The 21,274-nt window shown below is 35.0% G+C and overlaps 1 protein-coding gene across 3 annotated transcripts in view; it reads left to right on the forward strand.

Moving 5' to 3' along the window:
• The window catches only part of LOC120530197 (putative Polycomb group protein ASXL3), a 262,912-nt gene that overhangs the window by 119,663 nt on the left and 121,975 nt on the right, over positions 1–21,274 (forward strand). Inside the window, exons 1-3 of one of the 3 annotated variants that reach the window (XM_039754459.1) lie at positions 7,385–7,445; positions 7,892–8,000; positions 9,108–9,219. In XM_039754459.1, the coding sequence (XP_039610393.1) occupies positions 7,923–8,000; positions 9,108–9,219 (190 nt within the window). In that variant the 5' untranslated portion in view covers positions 7,385–7,445; positions 7,892–7,922. Of the gene's footprint in view, positions 1–7,384; positions 7,446–7,891; positions 8,001–9,107; positions 9,220–21,274 lie in introns of those variants that run through there. The other 2 variants (XM_039754458.1, XM_039754460.1) reach the window with 2 other exon arrangements.

The raw sequence follows: 21,274 nt of genomic DNA on the forward strand, positions 1-21,274 counted from the left end.
AAAATGTTTTTTCTTCAGCTACTTGTTTTCTTCCTGCATCTCAAAAGATTAGCTTTTTAAGATGATTGGTAGCAAGTCCTGTGTTAATTAGGTTTAAGTATGTGTGCACAATTTTAATGTGATCAAAAATAACTATTTGCATATATTTACTTTTCAGACTCATTGGGGTTATGGTGTTCTTCTCATGTTTTCTGCCACTCAGAATGTTCATGGTGGGGTGCTTATTGACCCTACATTGATCTTGTGTGAAATGTACACAACAAACACCTGTCACACTCGTCGGAGTGGATTCTGCGTCAGCCGTAGGCTCAGTAGGCTCCCTTGACAATAGCTTTAAGAAGTCTTAGAACGTAGATGGACAGATTGATAGATTTGGTGTTTTGTGAATGAGGAAATGTTACCAGGCTTATTCCCAAAGTCAAGGCATGAAAATTGTCTGTTTGGACACTACATACTGTATTCTACCATTGTCCTACAATCATTTTTTTTCTGGATATCTTGGCTTCCTTTAGCTTCTCAAAGAATTTAATATTAGGTTGCTCAGCATCCCTGTGCTAGGCCCTATGTGAGTGAGTGTTCAATTTGATGGACTTTACCCCCTGTGAAAGGGTGGCTTCTGCATTGCACCCTAGACTCTAGTGATCCAGAAATTGAATAAGCAGCCTAGGAAAGTGAATTAATGAATTATGTGGTTTGATCTTTAATTGACGAATCATCTAAACAATAGCATATTTTCAGATTGTTTTATGAAATTATACTGTAAATATCTTTGTAAGGAACTTTCAATTTGTTTACTTCATATTTTCATGCACTAATACATTTTCGGTTGTATTAGTGGTATATTAAACAGCATGATTTTCATCTGAGGCCCCAAGTCCATTTTCTAGATTTGCTTACTGAAAGGTTAATGTATTGTTATTATGCAGGAGCTGAGGACAGAAAACAGGAATATATAATGATTCAAAGTTAAACACCAGGGAGCCTTTCCACTGTGAATTATTCCATAGCAGTCAATATCCTCCTTTTGTTTTGTATAATGATCATTCAGGATAATAACAATGAAATTGTACGTGTGTATTCCCCAGGCCAAGTAAAGCAGAATAATTTAATGTGTGCAAATGAAATAACATGCATGTATTGTTCTGCGTAATTTGATCAAATCTAAAATAGCCAGTGTGGCCAGTTTTGTTTCTTCTTTTGTATAGCATTGACTATGATGTGCATTAGTAAAAATGAAAAGCAAAAGTGCAGTATTCTACCTTAAGGATAAGCTTGCATGTTTTTCAGTAAAATTTAACATGGGATAATGTGATAAATGGTTAAACAATTAATATAAAAGAATCTTGTATAGTCATGCTTAGCTAGCTATTCCTAAGTGCTGTCATTTTAATTTCAATATCTAGTGGAGAAATGGAAACGCTTTACAGATTAAAATTACAAACTTGAAAGCAGTAATTGACAAATGAATAAGGAATAATTGTGGTTTGAAACATTAATGAGCATTTTTTAAATTGTAAAATATATGTTAAGAAAATAATAAGATGTTTGTGTACTAATATTAAACATTTGCATAACATGGTTCAGTGCTTAGAGCCTCGTAGCTCTGTAGTCCTGAGTTAAAATTTTGGCTTGAACACTGCCTGTGTGGAATTTGCACGTTTTTCCCAATGTCTGAATAGGTTGCTTTGGGCCTTCACACCCCAAAGATGTGTAGTTTACTTTGATTGGGCAATCTAAATTAAAACAGTGTGAACATCTGTGTATATGTGCGAATGTGGTAGTATTAAAGAGGTGTTTTAGCAGATAGTGGCTGGAAGGTCCACCTTCTTTTGGTGTTGGTCTATGACTAACACTTACTTCTCTCTTTCTGGATTTATAGGCAGAGAAGTGGAAGGAATAGTCTTCATAGCTATGGGTAGAAAAGGAAGAAGGAGAAGCAGCCATGCAATCTCCAAATTCTTCTCTGGTGTAATCTTCAAGTTATCATGCTGTAAAAGACACACTGTTCTCATTCATTTGGCACTATGAACTTATATTTTAGTTAAATTCAATATATTCTAAGTACCCACACTACCACTTAAAAGCCCATACAGTTATTTGAAATATAGTGTGTCTAAAAGATAGATATAAACTAAGCTGCATTATTTAGCACTCATAATAGGCCAATACCAATCACTGTGTACTCACAATTTGTACTGGCTCTGTTATATAGCTTTGTCTGAGCACAAGATGAATAATCAACTGAAAGTGTAAGCACCTGAAGATTAAAAATACAACTGGGCATAAAATGTTGTAATTTTCAGCAGTAAGACGTAGCTGGCAGTACTGTAAGTTGATGCCAACAGAATTACAGGTACCAACACAGAACAAAAGGAGAATGTTGATAGGGGGAACAATTTATCAATTCCCGCAGAGTGCATTGTTGGGTGTACTGAAGCGTTTCAAACTAGAATGGTACATGCTGTATCTAGAACAAATGGTTTTTACTGTCTGTGAAGAGAGCAGTACACATGCTTGTCTAAGATAGGAATGAAGAGGAAGCCAGTTGGGCAAAATGATGCCAATTGCAGACACAGCAGTCACAACCAGTTTGATTTCCCAACGTGTAGGATCCTTGTGTTTATGAGAGCTTACTTTCCTACTACAAGGTGTGTCGCATTCAGAAATAAATTTAGAATATATTTTAAGGTTACTTTTTAATCTATTGAAGAAAGCTCAGCTGTATGCTACTACAGATGCCCCTGTGAGATACGGGCTGGATGACTGTTTAGCACAGTTAGGTGCATAATCATGTTCTTCTGGCTGGCTAAGTAAACTGCAACCATATTTTGCGCAGTGTCATTATTAAAAACATTCATAGTTTTTTTTGTGTTGCTTAGAGTAGTAAACTGTCTAGTAATAATGAAGTGTCACCTCCATTGAGAGAATTTAGTGCATTTGATCCATTTTGCAAAGGAAATAAAATGAGAGGTCAATGCCAAATATGTAAAAATGGTGCAATTACTTCCTATGGGCATTTTTGCTGTTACCTCTTTTGATGTCTAACCTTCACAGCATCTGATTTTCAATCAGTATATTAAGAGAAAGGCATAGTCACTGTTGATTTGCTACTTGATCTGCACAAAAAACAGATTGGGGTAAGCTATTTATTTATTTTTTCATGAATGTAAGAAGCAAACTAAATGTATTAAAATTCTATTGTGTCACTTGAAATTCAATGTGACTACAATGTTGCATTTCTGTCTCCACTGATTTTTTTCAACACTTCATAACCAGAGTCTTTAAAGGAACTAGATAATCTTCATGTTGTACTACTGAGAGGGGCCCCATGGAAGGACTCTCAAGTGAGTTCTGCACACATACTCTTGATCCTTCTACCCGTGTGCAAATTTTGGCTGCTGCCTTGGCAAATTCTTTCATGCTTGTTTTATACATCCTAGTTTACATTATCATTGTGATATATTTAGTCAAATAAGTCCAAGATGCAAAGACAACTATGCCTGTTGTTTAGAAGGTCTCTATAGATGCATACTGACTTACAAAAGAGCTAGTATTACTTCTGTTACTGAAAAAGAATCCGCCTCTTACATTGCATTTTAAGCTAGATATTTATCTCACCAGTGTAGCATTATAACTAAACTGTAGTTATTTGTTGAAATACAGTTCATTTGTTTCCAATGTAGTCTAAATGTTAATTACATTTGCATAAGTTAATGTTCATTTTAATAACTGTGTTAACAGTAATAAATGGAGATTACTCTCATTAATTAAAAAACAACTTTGATTGCTGTGTCTTACTAAATAGCATTTATTTTCTCCTGTTCATACATCTCTGGCATCATTCTTTTCATTAAAATCATTCATACTGGTACTCAGTATCTGCATAAACTTTAAATTAAGTATTTAATATTGGTCTCAACTGTCAAAAGATTGTATTGGTTTGCTGCTAAATTAGACTAAGAAATACGCATTATAGCTATTGCAAATACTAGGGGGTGCTCTTCATATCAAGAACTGAGACTTTTTAAAACCAAGCTTGCTGGTTATGTTTATTAACAGTTTCAGTGATCTGAGTGAGACTTCTTATATTCTGTGTCCTTACCTATATGCCAGAACTGCCTGCATTTGGAATGCCTGGAGCAGCCTCGCAGGCAGAGTTCTGGCTTCTTTGAGGAAGTACAGTGAACTGCTTGATTTCATCACCATCTTGCATTTTTACATCTGAGGATATAAGTAACTAAAAGTGTTACCAGAAGAACCACCCTTTTTGTTGCCTTCATGAAATCCTTGGGGTGGTGCAAACATGTCTTATGTTTTGAGCATCACAGTGCATGCATGTCTATTGACTTACTTCCGGCGTCTTGAGTTCTCAACCCTGTACTGTATTTTTTCTCCAGAGAAGTGGGCACAAGGAGATGTAGCCATATTTATATACAATTGTATTATTTATCTGTATATCTCTCTATCTCTCTCTGTAAATATGTATACACACACTACTGGTCATAAGTTTGAAAACAGCCAGAAATTTTCATGTTCTGATAGAAATTGATACTTTTCTTAATCAAAAAAGATAATTCCGTATTCTTTTCCTGCCCCATCCAATATCTTCTATTTTGCCCATTTTAACATTTTAATTTTTTTTGCCAGTTTTAGATTTTTCTTTGAAACTCTGCCTCTAAGGCTGTGTTCATGGAGTTGACTTTTTATAGTTGAAGATGGCTTTGGTATTTAGCATATACAGTATTTAAGGAAGCAGCCACCTGAAAACCTGTAAGGCATTTGTTTCTTAAACAACACACTCAGATGTACTTATTTTTTCACGCAGTTGTACATCTGGGCCATCCGCTTCTTCGGTTAAATCCAGTGTGCACTCTTCTATGAGTACTGGACACCTTTGTATGAAATCTTTAGTTTCTTCATTTCACAGAACAGCCAGAGAATGGTGTTTTTCTTAAGAAAGCCATTTTGTTTTGGTCATTTTTGAAGCCAGTATCGAACTTTAGGAATTCCGGTACCTTGAAACCCATGGAACGAAAACTGACTTGCTGTATTGAATAGAATAATGGGTTTTGCTTTAGTAACACAATTACAGAGGTTTCTTTAATAACCAATTAGAATTTAAACATGATTAATTACAGATGTAGTAAAATAATTTACAATTAGGACACTGGAGGAGTGGCTGCTGACAATGGGGCTTTTCGGTATGAATAATAAATTGTAAATCAGTCATTTCAAGCAACATATATATAATGTATTTGTATTACCCCGTGATCGTGTAGTTAGGATATAGCAGGTTGGTTAATGGATAGATGGATGTATTTTTATTATATGCATGTGTTTCGGAGGTAAAGTGTCAAGACTTTTCTTAGATAATCATTCATCCATCCATTATTGAACACACAGATAAGGGGTGTTGGAGTTGATCCCAGCAGCTGAACTCCTTCATTTAAAAAAAAATAAATAAATAAGTAAAATTAACAGCACAGTTATTGACATTGAGTCATACTTCACCAGTTACAAAAATCTGAAGCCAGGAATCATTATACACAAATCTGCATTACAATTGTAAAATAAATCAATAAATAAATAGCAATGAAAAATTTGACTGCAATGAAAATAAATAGTAAATATCTAGTTTATAGAAACACGAGCTTTAGGAAAATACAGTAAAGTCATTCACTTCCCAAGAAAAGCAGAAAAATAGTATCAATTCAGTACCGTAAGAAATAGGATGTAAGCTGGCATAGTGCATTTTACATAGACTTGTCATTATCTCCTGAACACAGGCACACGTTTTGCACTTTATGGCTTACTGAATTGTGATGTTGAATCTCTCTATTCATTTATATTTTTGCGAAACGTAGGCACCTACAAAAGAGAGAGAGAAAAGAAAAACATCAACCCACTAATGAGATAATCTGAACATATCACTATAGTAACTTGTGACAATTAGTCTATCTTCATTAGCAAACTTGACTGTATCGTTATTGAGAGAATTAAAGGTTGATAAGGGGGTGGGTGGAGGATCGGGACACGAAACCGAGAAGACAAAGCCTAAGCGGGTCCTGATCTAGAGCTCTTTGATAGACACTGCGCTCTCCTGTGCCACTGCTTCAGTCAGACTAACAGCTGTTTAAAAGAAATTGAATCACGGTTTAATCTCTGTCATCTTTTATTAAGCAAGCGTCACATTTTTATGATCTCTGTTAGCTTTTATCTCCCCTTTGAAAAGAGATCATGACCAGCTTCCACTGTGTACTGAGTACTGACAGCCCATATTAAACGAAATGGACACGTCTTGTGACTTGATTACTGTACTCTGCTTCTTGGATCAGCCTCATAATATAACTCAGCCCCGTGAACGTTTTGTCTGGTTACTTATGATCTGTCACGATGATTATGGATTTCAGATGTGCAAGAATGCTTTATACGGGGACTCGAGTTAAAATTGTGTGTGTGCGCGTCGTTTATAAAGTTCATGTAAAAATCCATTGCCGTCCGTAAACTAGTCTCGAGGGAATGCCGTCCTATCATATGAATCGGGGCCATCTAATAATTCACAACTGCCACTGGCACAAATGAGCTGTGAAGGGTCTTGGTGGTGAACGGTACTGATACACGCGCTCCTTTCGGAGGACATTAAATATTCTTGGTGCCTCTCGCAGGACTACAATGTTAGTGTGTCTGTTAAGAAGCTGGATCTGTTACATATCGCAGGCTAATTATCAGTTTACTCCCACGTCTTCAGAGCAAATATTTTTAATCCTGAATAAGTGCGAGCAGTAATAACAGCAACACATTTATTTCGCTGCTTCTTTGTTTCATAGAACCACGCAAAGGGGCGGCACCGTGCCTGCGTATTTTTTGCCAGCCAGACAGTTAACAGTGAAAGCATTTTTATCGTGCCGTTGGCTGCAGTCTGTTTGACGTGTTGCAAACATGCGTTATCTGTTAAAATCTGCTTCAGCTGCAGTGGGTTAAAAAATAGCTTGCATCGCCGTATTTTTGTGTGTACACTTTCACAAGGCATCTTGTCGGCATCAATCTCTCTGTCAATAGACTTGTATGTGCCGGCATGCTTTGTGTACAACACTCATCTCTGATTATATCCCGCTGATTTGCTAACCATCCATAAGGCTGAATGACAAAAGGATTTGCAGTACTTTATTCTCTTTTCGTCGGTTCCTACCGATGAGAACCAAATATATATATATATAGATATATATATGTAAAATAAAAAAAAATGATTTTGTAACCCTTTCCAGTTTGGGCTCTGCGCGAAATTCTATCTTGATTAGGAGCACCGTTAGGTAGCGCTTCAGTGTCCTCAGATAGGAGTAAAGGAGAACCGTACTATGTATCCCTTCTGGTCATATGCACTAACAAAATTTCCTGTGCCAATATTTTGTTGGTTGATTTAAACAGAGCCATATTCCTCAAGTAAGGTAAGTTACATTAATGCAGGGTTTTCACCTTTTTTTCCTTGTTCTTTTATCCTATTGGATGCTCTTAAAGTTTAAGTTTTGATCCTTCATGTTTACTGTGCCACACAGTCTCTTACATAATATTAAAAGAAGCTGATTAAATGTCTTTTAATTAAAACAAAATGCTTAAGAAATATGATTTGTGACTCAGACTCCAATGCAATAAACGTACTTGCTTTGATATGGAAAACTGTATAATTATATATTTGATCTGTTGTTGTTATTATGTTGTGCCCCACTCCCACCCCCCAACCCATGTGAACATTGCAAATGTTTTAACTTGGTGTTACTTCTGTTATTGTAACCTAGATGCTTTCATGGTTGGAAGAAATTTTATAAAGCCTTAGTTGAAAGTACATGCTTTTATTACTTGGAGCACTCAATCTGTTTCATCTCTCCAATGCTAGTGGAACCTCTCCCTTGGCTTGCCTGAATGCCATGCTTCATACTAACACTCGTGTTGGGGATGGAACCTTCTTTAAAATCCCAGGGAAGTCTGGACTTTATGCCCTAAAAGTAAGTAAGTCTCAAAAAAAGTTTTATTCACTTAGCACAGGTGCTTACATGGTAATAAAAACCTGCACAATGCCTGTATTGCTTTTTGAAGATTTATTTTCCTAATCTGTAATTTTACTTTAGTTTGTGGGAAAGTACTTAAGTAAACTATTTAAAAACAGATATGAATGTTGCCGCAATTGTTTGATTTGACAGTCTGAAGATAGATAAATATTTCCCCATGCACTGCACATGTCATGCTTGGGGAATAGCATTTGAAATAATCTAATAAGAATTTAAATGTCTAACGGCCTGTTTTAATTTATTCTTGTAAACTGATATTACTGATGCAGATGCAGCTGAACAGCGATATGTTTTCATAATGGAGGCTTAATTGCTTATTTAAGAAAGAAAAAAAAAGCACGCACAAACTGAAGAAATCCTGAAGCACATCCCAAGATACTTCAGTTGAAAGGGGCCACTGTGAAATTTTTATTTCCGATTTTGTCTTGGGAGTTTTTTTTTTTTTTTTTATGTCAGAATTTCCTTTCAGCTATGGTATTGTTTAGGTTTGCTTGTTAAATTGTTAAAAGCACAAATAACTCACACATGACAAAACATGCAAGTTAGGAGGTGAGTGTTTTTATTTTTTATGTTAAATGCTATAATTTATTGTTACTGTTGATGTTAATAATAATAGTAACAGTAAAACTGAACGCTTTAAAGACAGGATTGGCAAGACTCCAGACTGCTCTGCTCATTCCCATGGTTTGTGAGCCTTCAGTTGTTGTAACGGTCAAGATTCAGGAAGCAGACACAGGCAACATTAAAGGATTTAGGTTTCTGTAGCAGTAGTCTGAACACTGAACTGCCTGGATGGAATTTAAGCTGCAAGGCAAGTCTGCTGTCGAGTGTGCAAGGAAGTATGTTGCCATTCCAGGCAGAAAAAAAGACAACATTTGAACCTAATGTTATTAGCCATGAAGAAGAAAGGCAAAAGTGATTTAGGTTTCTTAGTAGTGAATCAATGTGTGAAATGCATTTGTGTAATTCAGACAAGCATTCACACTGTGCAATTGCTTTAGCTGTTTTTTTTTTTTCCTCCCTCTTCAAATGCATTCTCTGTAGAAAGAAGAATCTCCAAGCCTTGCTGATGGGGCAAGTGAGCCTGTGTGTGAATCTGATTTAGAGGGTACTGAAATGACGGAGACAAATAACAGCACTGGTGAAGAAAATGGAGGTAAGTTAAAGCCTGATTTTTCTTGCTGGGAGAAGGGCTGCAATTGATGGAATTTGAAGGCACAATTGTGTTTAACAAACAGGCTTGTGTTGTTTGTTTTTTTCAGCTGTTTCTGTCTCAGTGAAATCTCTGATGTGTATAAAGAAAAATGCATGCCTGCTCTTACCGGCATTTATTGTGGTCTAACAGAAAGTGCTTTAACTGCATACAAATGCATTATTAAAAAGACCCATTTATTCCTGTGGTAGTTTTCTTAGATGTAGTCATTTTGAAAACTGGCATATGGAAACAATATTAATTTCTCATGTGGCCTCTTGCAGGCAATATGTGTTTTCCGTAGTAAGGATTCAGAAGAAATGAAAGTTAGCTCTTGTCATTTTTTTTTTTTTGCTCTGACTGATCGCTACATGTATAACATTACCTCAAGGTAAAGATTACTACAGTTGTTTGTATTTTAAAGACCCACATAAGCTTTTAATTGTCGCCTTGTCGGAGAGGCAGTTAAAATATTTCTTTTTTCTTGCCATTTTTGAGAAATGAATTTGTATCTCACAGTAATTAAAAAAAGATTCCAAGCTGGGAATTGGAAAGGATAATAACATGCTGGCTGAGTTCAAAGAGTCACTGTAATTCTCTGAATTATTTTCTAGCAATATGTTAATGGGTAGGTACAGAAACAAAATGTGTTTTGGAACTCTTTTTTATTGTCTTTCTGAAATATGTTTAATTTTGCTTATATTATACTGGCCATTTGTTTTTGTACCACACTTTTTAAATGAAGACTTCTCTGTCAGTACAGGTATAAATGAGATTGTTCAGATTTAATACTACATATTACTGAAACATTGACTACAAGACAAATCATTTATTATCCAGTTTTCTGTATCATTACTTTTATATCCCAGAATAATTTTGGAAAGAAAGAAGTCAGTGGCTGTTGGGGATTCTTTAGAAAATTACTGGATTGTTTATTTAGCAAGGGAACAAATACAATGTATCTTTTATGAAATGTATCTATTTATTTATTGTTTTCAATATGTGGAAAGCACAGTTCCTAACAATACTAATTCAGGCTTCTAAAGTTGGAGCTTCAGATCCTAATCCGACTCTATGTGGAGGTTGCATGTCCCTGTAGGTTTATTCCATTTCCCTATGGTCACATCCCCAAAGTTATGTGATTAACATTAATCAGTGATTCTGAATTGGTCCAGTATGGGTGAGATGGGTATATAAGTATGAGCATCCTTGCAGTGGGCTGATGCCCTATCAATTGGTTCTGCTTTTTGTCTGATTCTGTCAGGAGGGGCTCAAGTATCAAACTAATTACTAATAGATGGATTTCAAACTGAACCGGATGCCATGGCTTTCCTTAGTCACCCCTGACCATACCAATTTCTAGACTTCTAATTCTTCTTTATTTTACAGTTCTTCGTTGTTGGTCTTTGCCCACAATTCCTGTGCTGGTCCTAAGACTGGAAAGACCAGTCTGGTTTGGAATCAGCAATATGTGGGAATTCTTCCAGTACTTTTGGTAACTGGTGCTGTTGAGTGTAGGTCATATACAGTATTAAGCCCAAGGTACTTGAATAAGTTCCCATACAGAATTTCTTGAATGTGTACAACTGATGTGACCAGTAGTTAAAGGTGATGTTGCCCCTACCTTTTTATCCATCCATCCATTATGCACAATGCAATTCTTGTATGTTTTCAGGCTTGCACTTTTATCTGACCTACTTCTGAGTACCAACCCCAATGGAGATTTTGAATCCACTCATCCAAACACCTGTACAAATGCAATTTGCAATGGTGAATGCTCAATGGTACCCTTGATAAAGAATCCTTTGAATGAAATCCCTCTGTAGTGAGTTCAGCATGAAAAAATCTAGCTATCTCTCTAAAAGTGCCACATCTCAGCTGAATGTGCAGAGAGTGGACATAGGGCTCAATGACAATCTGCTGTGACTCTCCACCTGAGAGTCTGGGAATTACAGATTCTTCCAAAGTGGTGTGATACCTTTCTTAAAATGAATGTTCCTACTGGCCACTCAGAATCGTAATGGTATCAATGGTCAGAATGATTTGACTCTGACTAGTTTCTTATAAAAAAATCTGATTTATAGCTATTCAGTATTAGTTGTGAATCTATTAGGCATGTAGTCCCATCCATTTTCATACCTGGCTCTGTTGGTCTTCTATGTTCTGATGTTTTATGCAAAATGAACCATTGCATCTGAAGGCAAGTTTTTTTTTTTGTCATTGTGAGCAAATCTGTTTGGAAAGTATAAATGAGCAATTACATAAATTTGTTATAAGTGCATGCAAAATTTTAAAGTCACTAGTCCTTCTAATAGCATTTCCACACACAGTGGCAGGGCAGTTTCCCCTTTGGCAGTTTGAAGGGGAAATCCCATACAAACGCATTCTAAATTTGCACAGAAGCATTACTGTCTCAAATTAAACCTGAGACCCAAATACCATGAGATACCACAGTAAGTACATGTGTGCATTTATATCATTGTCTATGTGACATTTGCACTTGTGCCTTTATAGATTTTCCCTCTCTTGCTGGAAACTGTGGTTTTCATTCCAGAGTTATTTGTGTTAGGGTGACTCTTGAGAGAGCAATTGCAGGTTAAGGGCCTTGCTGAGAGCAGAGTCACTTCTGGCGTGTATGGGACCTGAACCGGCAACCAGTGTAGATCCCTGGCTTCAGAGCCACTACACAGCCCAGAGAAGCAGAGAGATGCACTCATAAATACATATACACGTTGCACTGGTTTCATCTTAAACTGTGACATTTACTAAGATATTGCTTACTGGTTTCAAGCATGTTCTGTTCTTATCATCTAAAACCTTGACTCAGTGCATTTCACCTGTCAGTTATTCATTTTGTTGTGCACTAAACACCAAACTTATTTTTGTGTTTGACTTAAGTTTAGGTGAATAAAGATAGTATCTCAAAGACATGTTGTATTATTGCTGCTCATTAGGGATGTGAAGGAACCATCTTCTGCATGATTCAATTTGTGAACCTATGCTAACAATTCAATAAATGATACTTTTCCATGGACTTGACAAGGCATAGTCTTAATTATTTAGATGGTGTTTCTACTCACTTAGTTAATGCATTTTTCAAAACACTTTGATTTGACATGGTAGCTTTGCTTGCAAGTTACAGTACTTCCTTGGGTTTAATTTTTTTGAAGTGTTAAATAAATAAAACAATAAAATACTCTGCAAACCTATATTCTGAGCAAAAACCATTTCTTCCAGTTGCTATGAAAAGAATGTCTGTTTTGTTATCCTTGAGACTTAGTGTTCTACCTATAAGAAACTAAACTGTGCACAGTTTCTATTTATTTGTAGTTACAGAGCACCTTTAGCTAAGATAATTAAATAACAGACTGAGTCAATACCTTATTCAAGTTTGCACAGTGCTTATTATATGCTAAACTACAATGTTTTCATCCAATAGATTATTGATATTCTACAACATATTGATAGTTGATTAGTTGTGTTGTTTTATTATATACATTAATGACTAGAATGTCAAAGTAAGTAAACTTAAGTAAACTTAAAAATGGACCAGTGTAATTATGCCATACAAAGATAAGTCTCTGGTTACTTACTAGCAGGTTATTAGCCTGTGCATGTCAAAATAGTTAGGAGGTTATTATCTTCTTTAGGAATCATTAAGATGTCTTTTACAGACTTGCTTTGTTTAAATTATACTCTTGTCATTTGTAATGTATTTAGATATATTTAACTTAATTAATTCATTGATTAGAATTCAGATTCCTGTTTATCCTGTTAGTTGATAACTTATAGTTGTAATGTATCAGAAAATACATCTTATTTAGGTGTGCATCCTATAAGTGTTAAGATACAAGGATTAAAAGGGGTTGCATGCTAGCTCTGATACATTTTCACGTTTCTGTTATGCTAGTGTAGCACTTTACCTTCCCACCCCTAACCAAACTCAGCTATAAAATACTTCTTTCTTCCATTAACAGCCATCTGTCCATACATTTAGTTATTCATTTATCCAGTTTTGAGTAGTGGGGTGCCATTGCCTATTTCAGCGGCACTGGGCATAAAGGAGGAACCAACCATGCATGGGGCAAGGCACATTCATACATATATCCACACTAACATGTAGAGTGGGAATTTAGAGATACCAATTAACATAGACATTTTTGAAGCGTGGAAAGAAAACTGGAGAGTACCATGTGTAGGTACATGGAGAACATGCAAACTGCATACAGACAACACACAGACTATGAATGAGACCTACTAATATTGTAACTACTTTATGGCAGTTATGTTTCTTAAGTATGGCACAATTACTCTGCTTATTCCTCATTATTTCTAAACTACAATTTAATTATGAAAGAATGAATTATTGGTGTACATACTGTATTTTCATCAAGATAATCGTCAATATTCTACAAAATGCCTCCTTGTTTTTTCAATATCTAAAATTTGGCCTCCAGAATTGTACTCCTGCTGGTGCTATTGGACTTTCATTGTTGTATTAACATTTCTTGAAATGAAACGCACACTGTAGAATGATGTGGCTGAGATGGTCTTGACTGTAAAATAGTTTACAGTACTTTGCTTTCTTTTATGATTTACCCTATACCACTGAAGGTAATTTATACTGAAGATGACAGTTTGTATGTCATGGTGCTTCCTTAGCAGACAGAATAGCAAATTATTCATTTTATTGACTGGGAATAAAGAAGCATGGCGCATGATTAGAAAAACATTTCAATTAAATGAGCGACAAAGTTTTCCAAGAAAAATGGCCCAAAGCAGTACACACACACAATGAGATACAATGCTTTCATTCAGAAGTGTTCTAGTTTGTTTTAAAAGCCAACATATGTAAGTAGATGGATTCAGTAATGATGTGCTGTGAACTTTGTAATGCAAAGCAGCTACATCTGCTTGTCTATCCTTACTTTTTATTATTATTGTCACCAGAAAGAGGAAGTGTACTGTCTGGATTTTACTTGATGATTTTGTGTTTGATTTAATTAATATTTCAATCGAGTTTTGTGTAGTGTTTTGCACAACACTCCAAGGCAGTTTTGTTTGAAGATTACTCTAAATATAAATAATTGTTTTTACCTATGTGTAATTTATTCTAACGAGTTATCATTTTTGAGTATGTAACACTATCCATGCCAAAGTTAAATGCAATCCAATCTGTAAAATAAATGAAACTTGGCAAGATTGTTTTGTTTCACAGTTAAAAGGGAATCTATCACACAATTAATTGCTTTTTATTGAAACACACTATATTTGTGCCAATTTCAAATGCAGTACAAAGGTGTATTATATTTTAATTAATGTTCACTTGATTGCACACTGAACAAGCCTTAAGTAAAAAAAAAAATGTTACATTTCATTTATTGTTTGCTTGAAGCGCATTGTATTTCTTTTCTTTCCACGACCACACAGTAATTGTTCTGAAACTAAAAATAAATCAAGTGACCTATCAGTATCGGGGGAAAGGGGCAAGAAGGTGTTCCAATTCTGCCTACATTCTTGCTAGAGATGTGTTCTTCACATGGCTTAATGAAACAGTTAATGGTGTAAGTCTGGTCTCACTGAAAACATTAAGTACTCTATTGTATTTTTTTTTTTTGCTGATCATTAATGTTATTCATATTTTTTTATTCTTGCACCATTGTGATAGTCAGATACTCTATAGTTTAACCTCTTTTTTTATTATTCTTCATCTATACTGTGCCGAACATTTTGCAGATGTTGATACTGAAAGAATAAAATGGATACTTCTGATGTCCTTGAGTTACTTAGGTAAGCTATGGTTGCTCTAGAGAAGCAACAGACTACGAGGGCACAACAGCAACAAATGAAGCAAGCAGTAGCTCCACTACTGGCCTATCTACTACTGGAATCCATAGTCTTGTCTTATTGAGAGCTTGTCAATTTGCAAATAATGTGATACAGGGTAAGAGGTAATAGTGTAGCGGTCAGTTTACAAGAGCACATATTGATTGATCTGGCATCAGCTTGCTGATTGACTATGAAATCCCTAGGAGCAACCGTTATATTCTATAGCTTTCTAGAGAGCTCTATCCAGGGGCTCGGAACCCATGGCTCAGAAGATTGAAAAAGCAGGCTTTCCAGCTTTTCCAGTTGCAGCGGTTGAGGCAGATAGCCTGTGTGAAAGGGGTCCCCTGGAATGAGTTTGCTTTAATGCCCAGCAGGCACAAGGTTTTAGAGGGCTACAGGAAAAAAAAGGATAAAGTCAAAAAACCAAAGCAAGGGTCAGAACCAGGAGAATAACTGTCAGTAACCAAACTGCAAGGCAAAATCAAAGTCAGAAGGATTGTAGAGAGTTCAAAATCCAGTGAAACTAAACAAAGAAAATATTTTAAAAGCTTTGAAGGGTTTTGGAATCTTTGTAGTAGGATGAGGAAGTATATCCTTACATGACCTTCTATACTGTTGTGTCATGATTGACAGGGCCACAACCTCAGGGGATATGCCCACTCTGCAACGGTCCTGGCAACAGGAATCAATGGCAGTGATAAACAGCTCGAAACAAAAATCGCAATCAGATCCAAAAGTATTATTGAAAACAAAAATGAAACCAGTGTATTCCTTGGGGTAAACAAATCCTCAATTGAGGCAAACATTTACATAGATAACCTATTGGTGAGATGCAAAAAAATATTCAAATAGGTAACCCTGACATTTGCATGTTTTGAATAAAACAATAAATGCATACCTTTGTCTAGGGGCCTGTAGCATCTTGATGCTCATTATATTTAATTATTTTAGATCATGAATCTATTGACGCTGATTGATAGCATATTGCTGCGAATGGAACACCTCTTACTTCCACTATTGACACGTTTTACCCCTTTTGATTTTATTTAGTTTTGGCATGATTAATGCATGGTTGTGGAACAAAATGCTATGTGCTCCATTGTGTGCTATATTAATAAGCAGTAAATATTTGATTTATTTTTTAATTATGACATCAACATCATGCCAAAATTAAATACACAAATTGAATAAGGATTGCATTTTAGTATATTTTATACATTGAATTTCATTTAACTTTTAATATGTGTCTATTTTGTGAAATTGAATATACTGTAGTAGGCTTCTTTGAGTCAAGCAGCTTAGATATCCCATATTACATTAAGCCAATCAACAAATTCAGAGTGATCTTGCTTGTGTTACCTTATGCTTCTCTTTTTCTTTGAAGTCTATTCTGTTTTTGCATATAGCACTGTTTGGATATTTTTGTTCGCTAAATAATACAGACAGAGCCTCCTGATAGCAGAGATATTTCTTACATTGTACTTCTTGCAATGTCTTATTGATTTTTGGATCTTATGTGTTAGAACACAAATCAATACTTTAGATTTGTTAGTAAGCCTACTTTATAAAGTTTTGTAAATTGTATTGACTGCTGCTTTCTCAGAGTAATTGTTCCACCGAAACATGTCTAACAACAGAATCCTTTCAGTTTCCCACACCCAGTATTACAATTTTAAACTATGTCAGGCAACTGAGATCTTTATTTCTGCCAACTCCCTTTTCTGAAAGTGCTGTTCTTTTTGAATACTTTTACATACATTTGGGATTTGTCTGTTTCATAACACTTGGTATGTAAGAATAAGCAATCATAAAAAGTGCAATGTAAAATGAGAAATCACTCCTTTTTTTCTTTATAATTGGTTCCAGAAATGAATTCTTTTATATATCTTGACTTAAGACCAATGCCTAGATGCTTTCCTGTGGGAATTATTTTAGCTATTCATTTCCAAGTCAATGATACAACTTCAGTTCTTTTGACCAATTTGCACACCTCATTAAAAAGATTTTGAAAATGGTAATTTTTGGTTTTAGTTCAGTTCTTATTTCATTTTTACTTTTATTGTGGTTCAGAGATTATGTTGTTATCTTGCCTTTTTAGATTAGGTCCATTAAATTACAAATTTGGAATGTATATGAAATAATATAGAAGTAAAATATGCTCAAACTAAACATTTGCTGGAATACTGTATTTAAATCAGTATAGGCACATTTACATTTATTGCTCTAAGGCAATAACTACAAGCCTTCAATCAATGAAAAACCCATGACTGTCAATGAGCTCTTTGGCTAATCATCATTTTTCTTTATCTCTTTCTGCTTTCTAAAGTGCATTGTAAGGGATTTTTTGAGAGTAGGGGGCATTCTCAATCCTTCATTGAACAATGAATGCCAAAGAAGTCTAAGTTGTAAAGAAAAGGCTCTGTGCTATAAAATAACTACACAAGGGAGGGAAAAAACACCTGGAATAATGATGGCACACGATAAATGGAGGGAAATTAGTAAATCCTTATGCGTTTCCAGGCCTTCCTATACACCAGGTCAATCGTTTCTCCCCACCTTAGTAACAATTCAAGTCCATCACACCTATATATATATATATATATATATATATATATATATATATATATATATATATATATATATATATATATATAAATAAAATCTCCAATATATCATAACGCAATCATCTGGGATCTTTTCTTTTTTGCCATATGCTCTTTTTTGAACTCTAGGACCAGGGTATTGTGATTTGGGACTTCCTTTATTTTTTGTGGCAGTTCAAGAGTCCTTATTTGATGTTTATACATCTATTCTGATTTTGTTCCACTCAGAGAATTAATTTTTGCTATTTTTTTTTTTCTTCATAGAAGGTTTCTGGAAAAGGATTTTTTTTTTTGTTGCACTTCTATTTTCTGTACACAGTGCCCTGGTTTCCATGACAGTCTTTCCCCGAAGGCACTAGGACTGTACTGGATGTGACATCACCAGAACAACCATATCGCACGCATCTCTTAAGTATCTAAGATTAGGATAATACCTATTTTGGTGTGTGATTCTAGTTTTGACTAAAAGATTTCCTGGTGTTTGAACTTACTTTTGTGTCTTAGATCTTTGATTTTTTTTATTACTTTCATGTAAATAGATGTTTGGTGATGGGATCAAAAATTTGCTAATGAGTTAAGTTCAGATTCTTATTCTTCTATGTTCAAGACATCTCAAAAAGTTGGTTTTAGCTTGGTGTCTCTCTGAAAATTGATGCTGTTTTTCACATCTTACAATTACAATTTTCATTGGAAAATTAATGATTTTTTTCATTATATAGATCTCCTAGATGACTATATCCTATCAAAGACACAATATTTTAGAATAGCCAGTTTCCAAAATATCTGCCTTGAACACCAAGACATATGTACCACAATAACTTCAGAAAAAAAATGCCTATCTTCTCCAAACAAGTTGCATTGTGTTTATCTTGTTACAGGCCCCTGACCTATTGTATTTGTTACAGTTTGATCCAATACTTATCTCCATGTCTTTCAAAAACCGTTTGACCTATGCCCAACAATAACTGCCATACAGTTCAATCATTTGCATTGTATTGTAAAATATACTGTTGAGTATTTTTCCCACAGTATTGCTAAGGCATAATTTACATGAAGTAGTACTGTATGGACCATTCCATAGCATTTTTTTCTCTCCTACATCTCATCTTCTGATTTCAAACTTCACAGTCTCATCTTGAGTCAGTATACAATGGGCCTGTGAATGGAAAGAACTTTAAAATCTGGAATGACTTTCTCAGGTAAAGCCTAAGATCATTTTTGGGATCCCGGGGGTACTCTGTATAAGCATATGCTCTGCCCTCCTTTGACAGCAACCCATCTAAACTCCTAGCACTGCCTACATACTTAGCTGCTGCCAAGGTTGTACAGCTATTATTTTTAGTGCCTTAATATTATAATGTAATGATTTATGTTTCCTACAATGCTACTTTAACTAACTAGTGAAGAATCTTTTGCATATAAATTGCTGATTAAGTAATCGAGTAGAAGAGGTCTATTACAAACACATGAATTTGAAACATTATGTGGACCAGGGTTAATTGATTGGACATAGTTTTATAAATTGAAAATCAAAACTCGTAGGTGGGAACAAACAAAAATATTGCATTTTTGATTCTTTCTACGAGTTCCTGGACAACACAGGTATGGGGAATAGGTAGATTATAATGAAACTATTCTTTCTATTTCAAAGTTGGCTTTCATTTTCTTTGATTAAATGAAACACAGTTACCTGGTATCACATCATTGGTACCATATAATTGTGGAACCTAGAAAACTTTCGCAATTCCATTGTGGACTGGCCAGAACCCCTGTATCACTTAGTCATTCAATCTATTGTCAGTAGTACTATTAGTGGTATAGTCACATGTACAGAATACAGTGAAAGTGTTGCCTTATTGTCCAACTGATATGTTTATCATTGAATGACCCAAAAACATACAAGAATGTATTAAAATACATAACTAAATTTTATTTTAAAGAAAGCTCAATCGTCTTAGCCAATATACTCCTTTCACCTGTTTCTATATCACTTGTTCAATACATTAGTAAAGTGTATTAGGAAAAAAAGAGTGCTTGAGAAACATTCTTCATATTTAACACCATGTCAAACCTCTCCTTGGTATGTGGAGAGTGCAGCTTAGCTAGCTGGCTGTCTGTATGTCGATAATCTGAAGATAAGGAAGAATCAAACACTGTAAGATCCATGGGTTAAGTTCAATTTCAGCTCTAAATTGGCTTGGTATGGTTTTGTGTGTTAGTGTGCCCTTTGATACAAAGACCCGTAGACTAGCTAGACTTTTTTTCCCAGTTTAATAAAGGAACCATTCAGGCTGGCACTAACATTTTTGTGGGAAAATAATAAAATATCCCAGGACCTTAAATGTTCAGGTCTTGTGCAAATAATACAATGCACAATAACAGTTAATGTTTTATTCTCTTCTTTGAAAAAAAAATAGTGAATGCCCATTTTGGTCTTACTAAACACTGTATATAAAGAAGAAATGCACATGGCAGAATTTCTGCATGGCTGATTGTCAAGAGTAAAGAATGCTCTCAAAGTATTTATAAACCCAGAAAATGCTAAAGATTGTAAACAATTACAGTAAAGTGGTTTATTAAGCACGAATTGAATACAAATAATACATAAAATATCATAATAAAGGAACAAAACTGTTAACTGTTAGCCTTCTAAGCCCAGGATCATCAATTGCCGGTTCACGGACAAGATTTGGACTACATACAACTTTTCAGTAGCCCCAAGTAATACTCCTTTAACAGTTATATTCAAATTATGTATAATTTGTAAATGTCAGTCATCTGTAAAATCAGGGACATGCAAAGAGTTTGAAATGGGCAGGAGCTCAATTCAGGTTTACAAGACACACAAGGCTCAGTAGAGAATTCATAATGAGATAAAATAATTCATTTCTTGTTTGTCATGTCAATTGAATTTCAGTGCGGTATTACAGGTATCATACCTATTATTTAAAACCCTGTTTGGTTCAGCTTAATAAAGTTAAAATCACACTGGTCTTTCAAGGCAAGCTGACTTATGTTATTACTACATTAATTCCATTCTGAATTAGTTCAGAAATAAAAATTCATGATTTGCATTTTCTTAGAGAATGTGTTGATATGAGGTTGAGTAATCAACAGTAAGTATTAATTACCTTACCTTGTATCACACATGTGAATGAGTGAGTTACAAATGATGGCAAAGTCAGTTACATTTTTAATGCAGCACCATACATAGCCTCAATAAAGGCTACCGGAGGCTTTTCATTCTTATTAATATAGTGTGCCTGGGTACACTTGTCTATTTAACTAACCAGCTATTCTGAACTTGTTTCTAGTCTACAAGAATGACTAAATTACTGTAATTGCTCCATATGTTTGTTTCAAAATAAAATGTAATTTGTTAATATTTTAAAACTTTCACATTGGCTAGACATGCATGCGGCTTATATATAATGCTTTGAAGCAGGAGGTAGACAGACCTCTCTGATACAATTTTGAATGTGTTGACAGAAGCGCTTACTCACTGAGGCATTTGGTTAGTGGATCTGTTAAAGCAGTATACTTCAATTGGCAAGCACTACATTTTTATAATTGTTTTTTGGTTTGGA

The sequence above is a fragment of the Polypterus senegalus genome, chromosome 5 (assembly GCF_016835505.1).
Source record: "Polypterus senegalus isolate Bchr_013 chromosome 5, ASM1683550v1, whole genome shotgun sequence".
Taxonomy (NCBI): Eukaryota; Metazoa; Chordata; class Cladistia; order Polypteriformes; family Polypteridae; genus Polypterus; species Polypterus senegalus.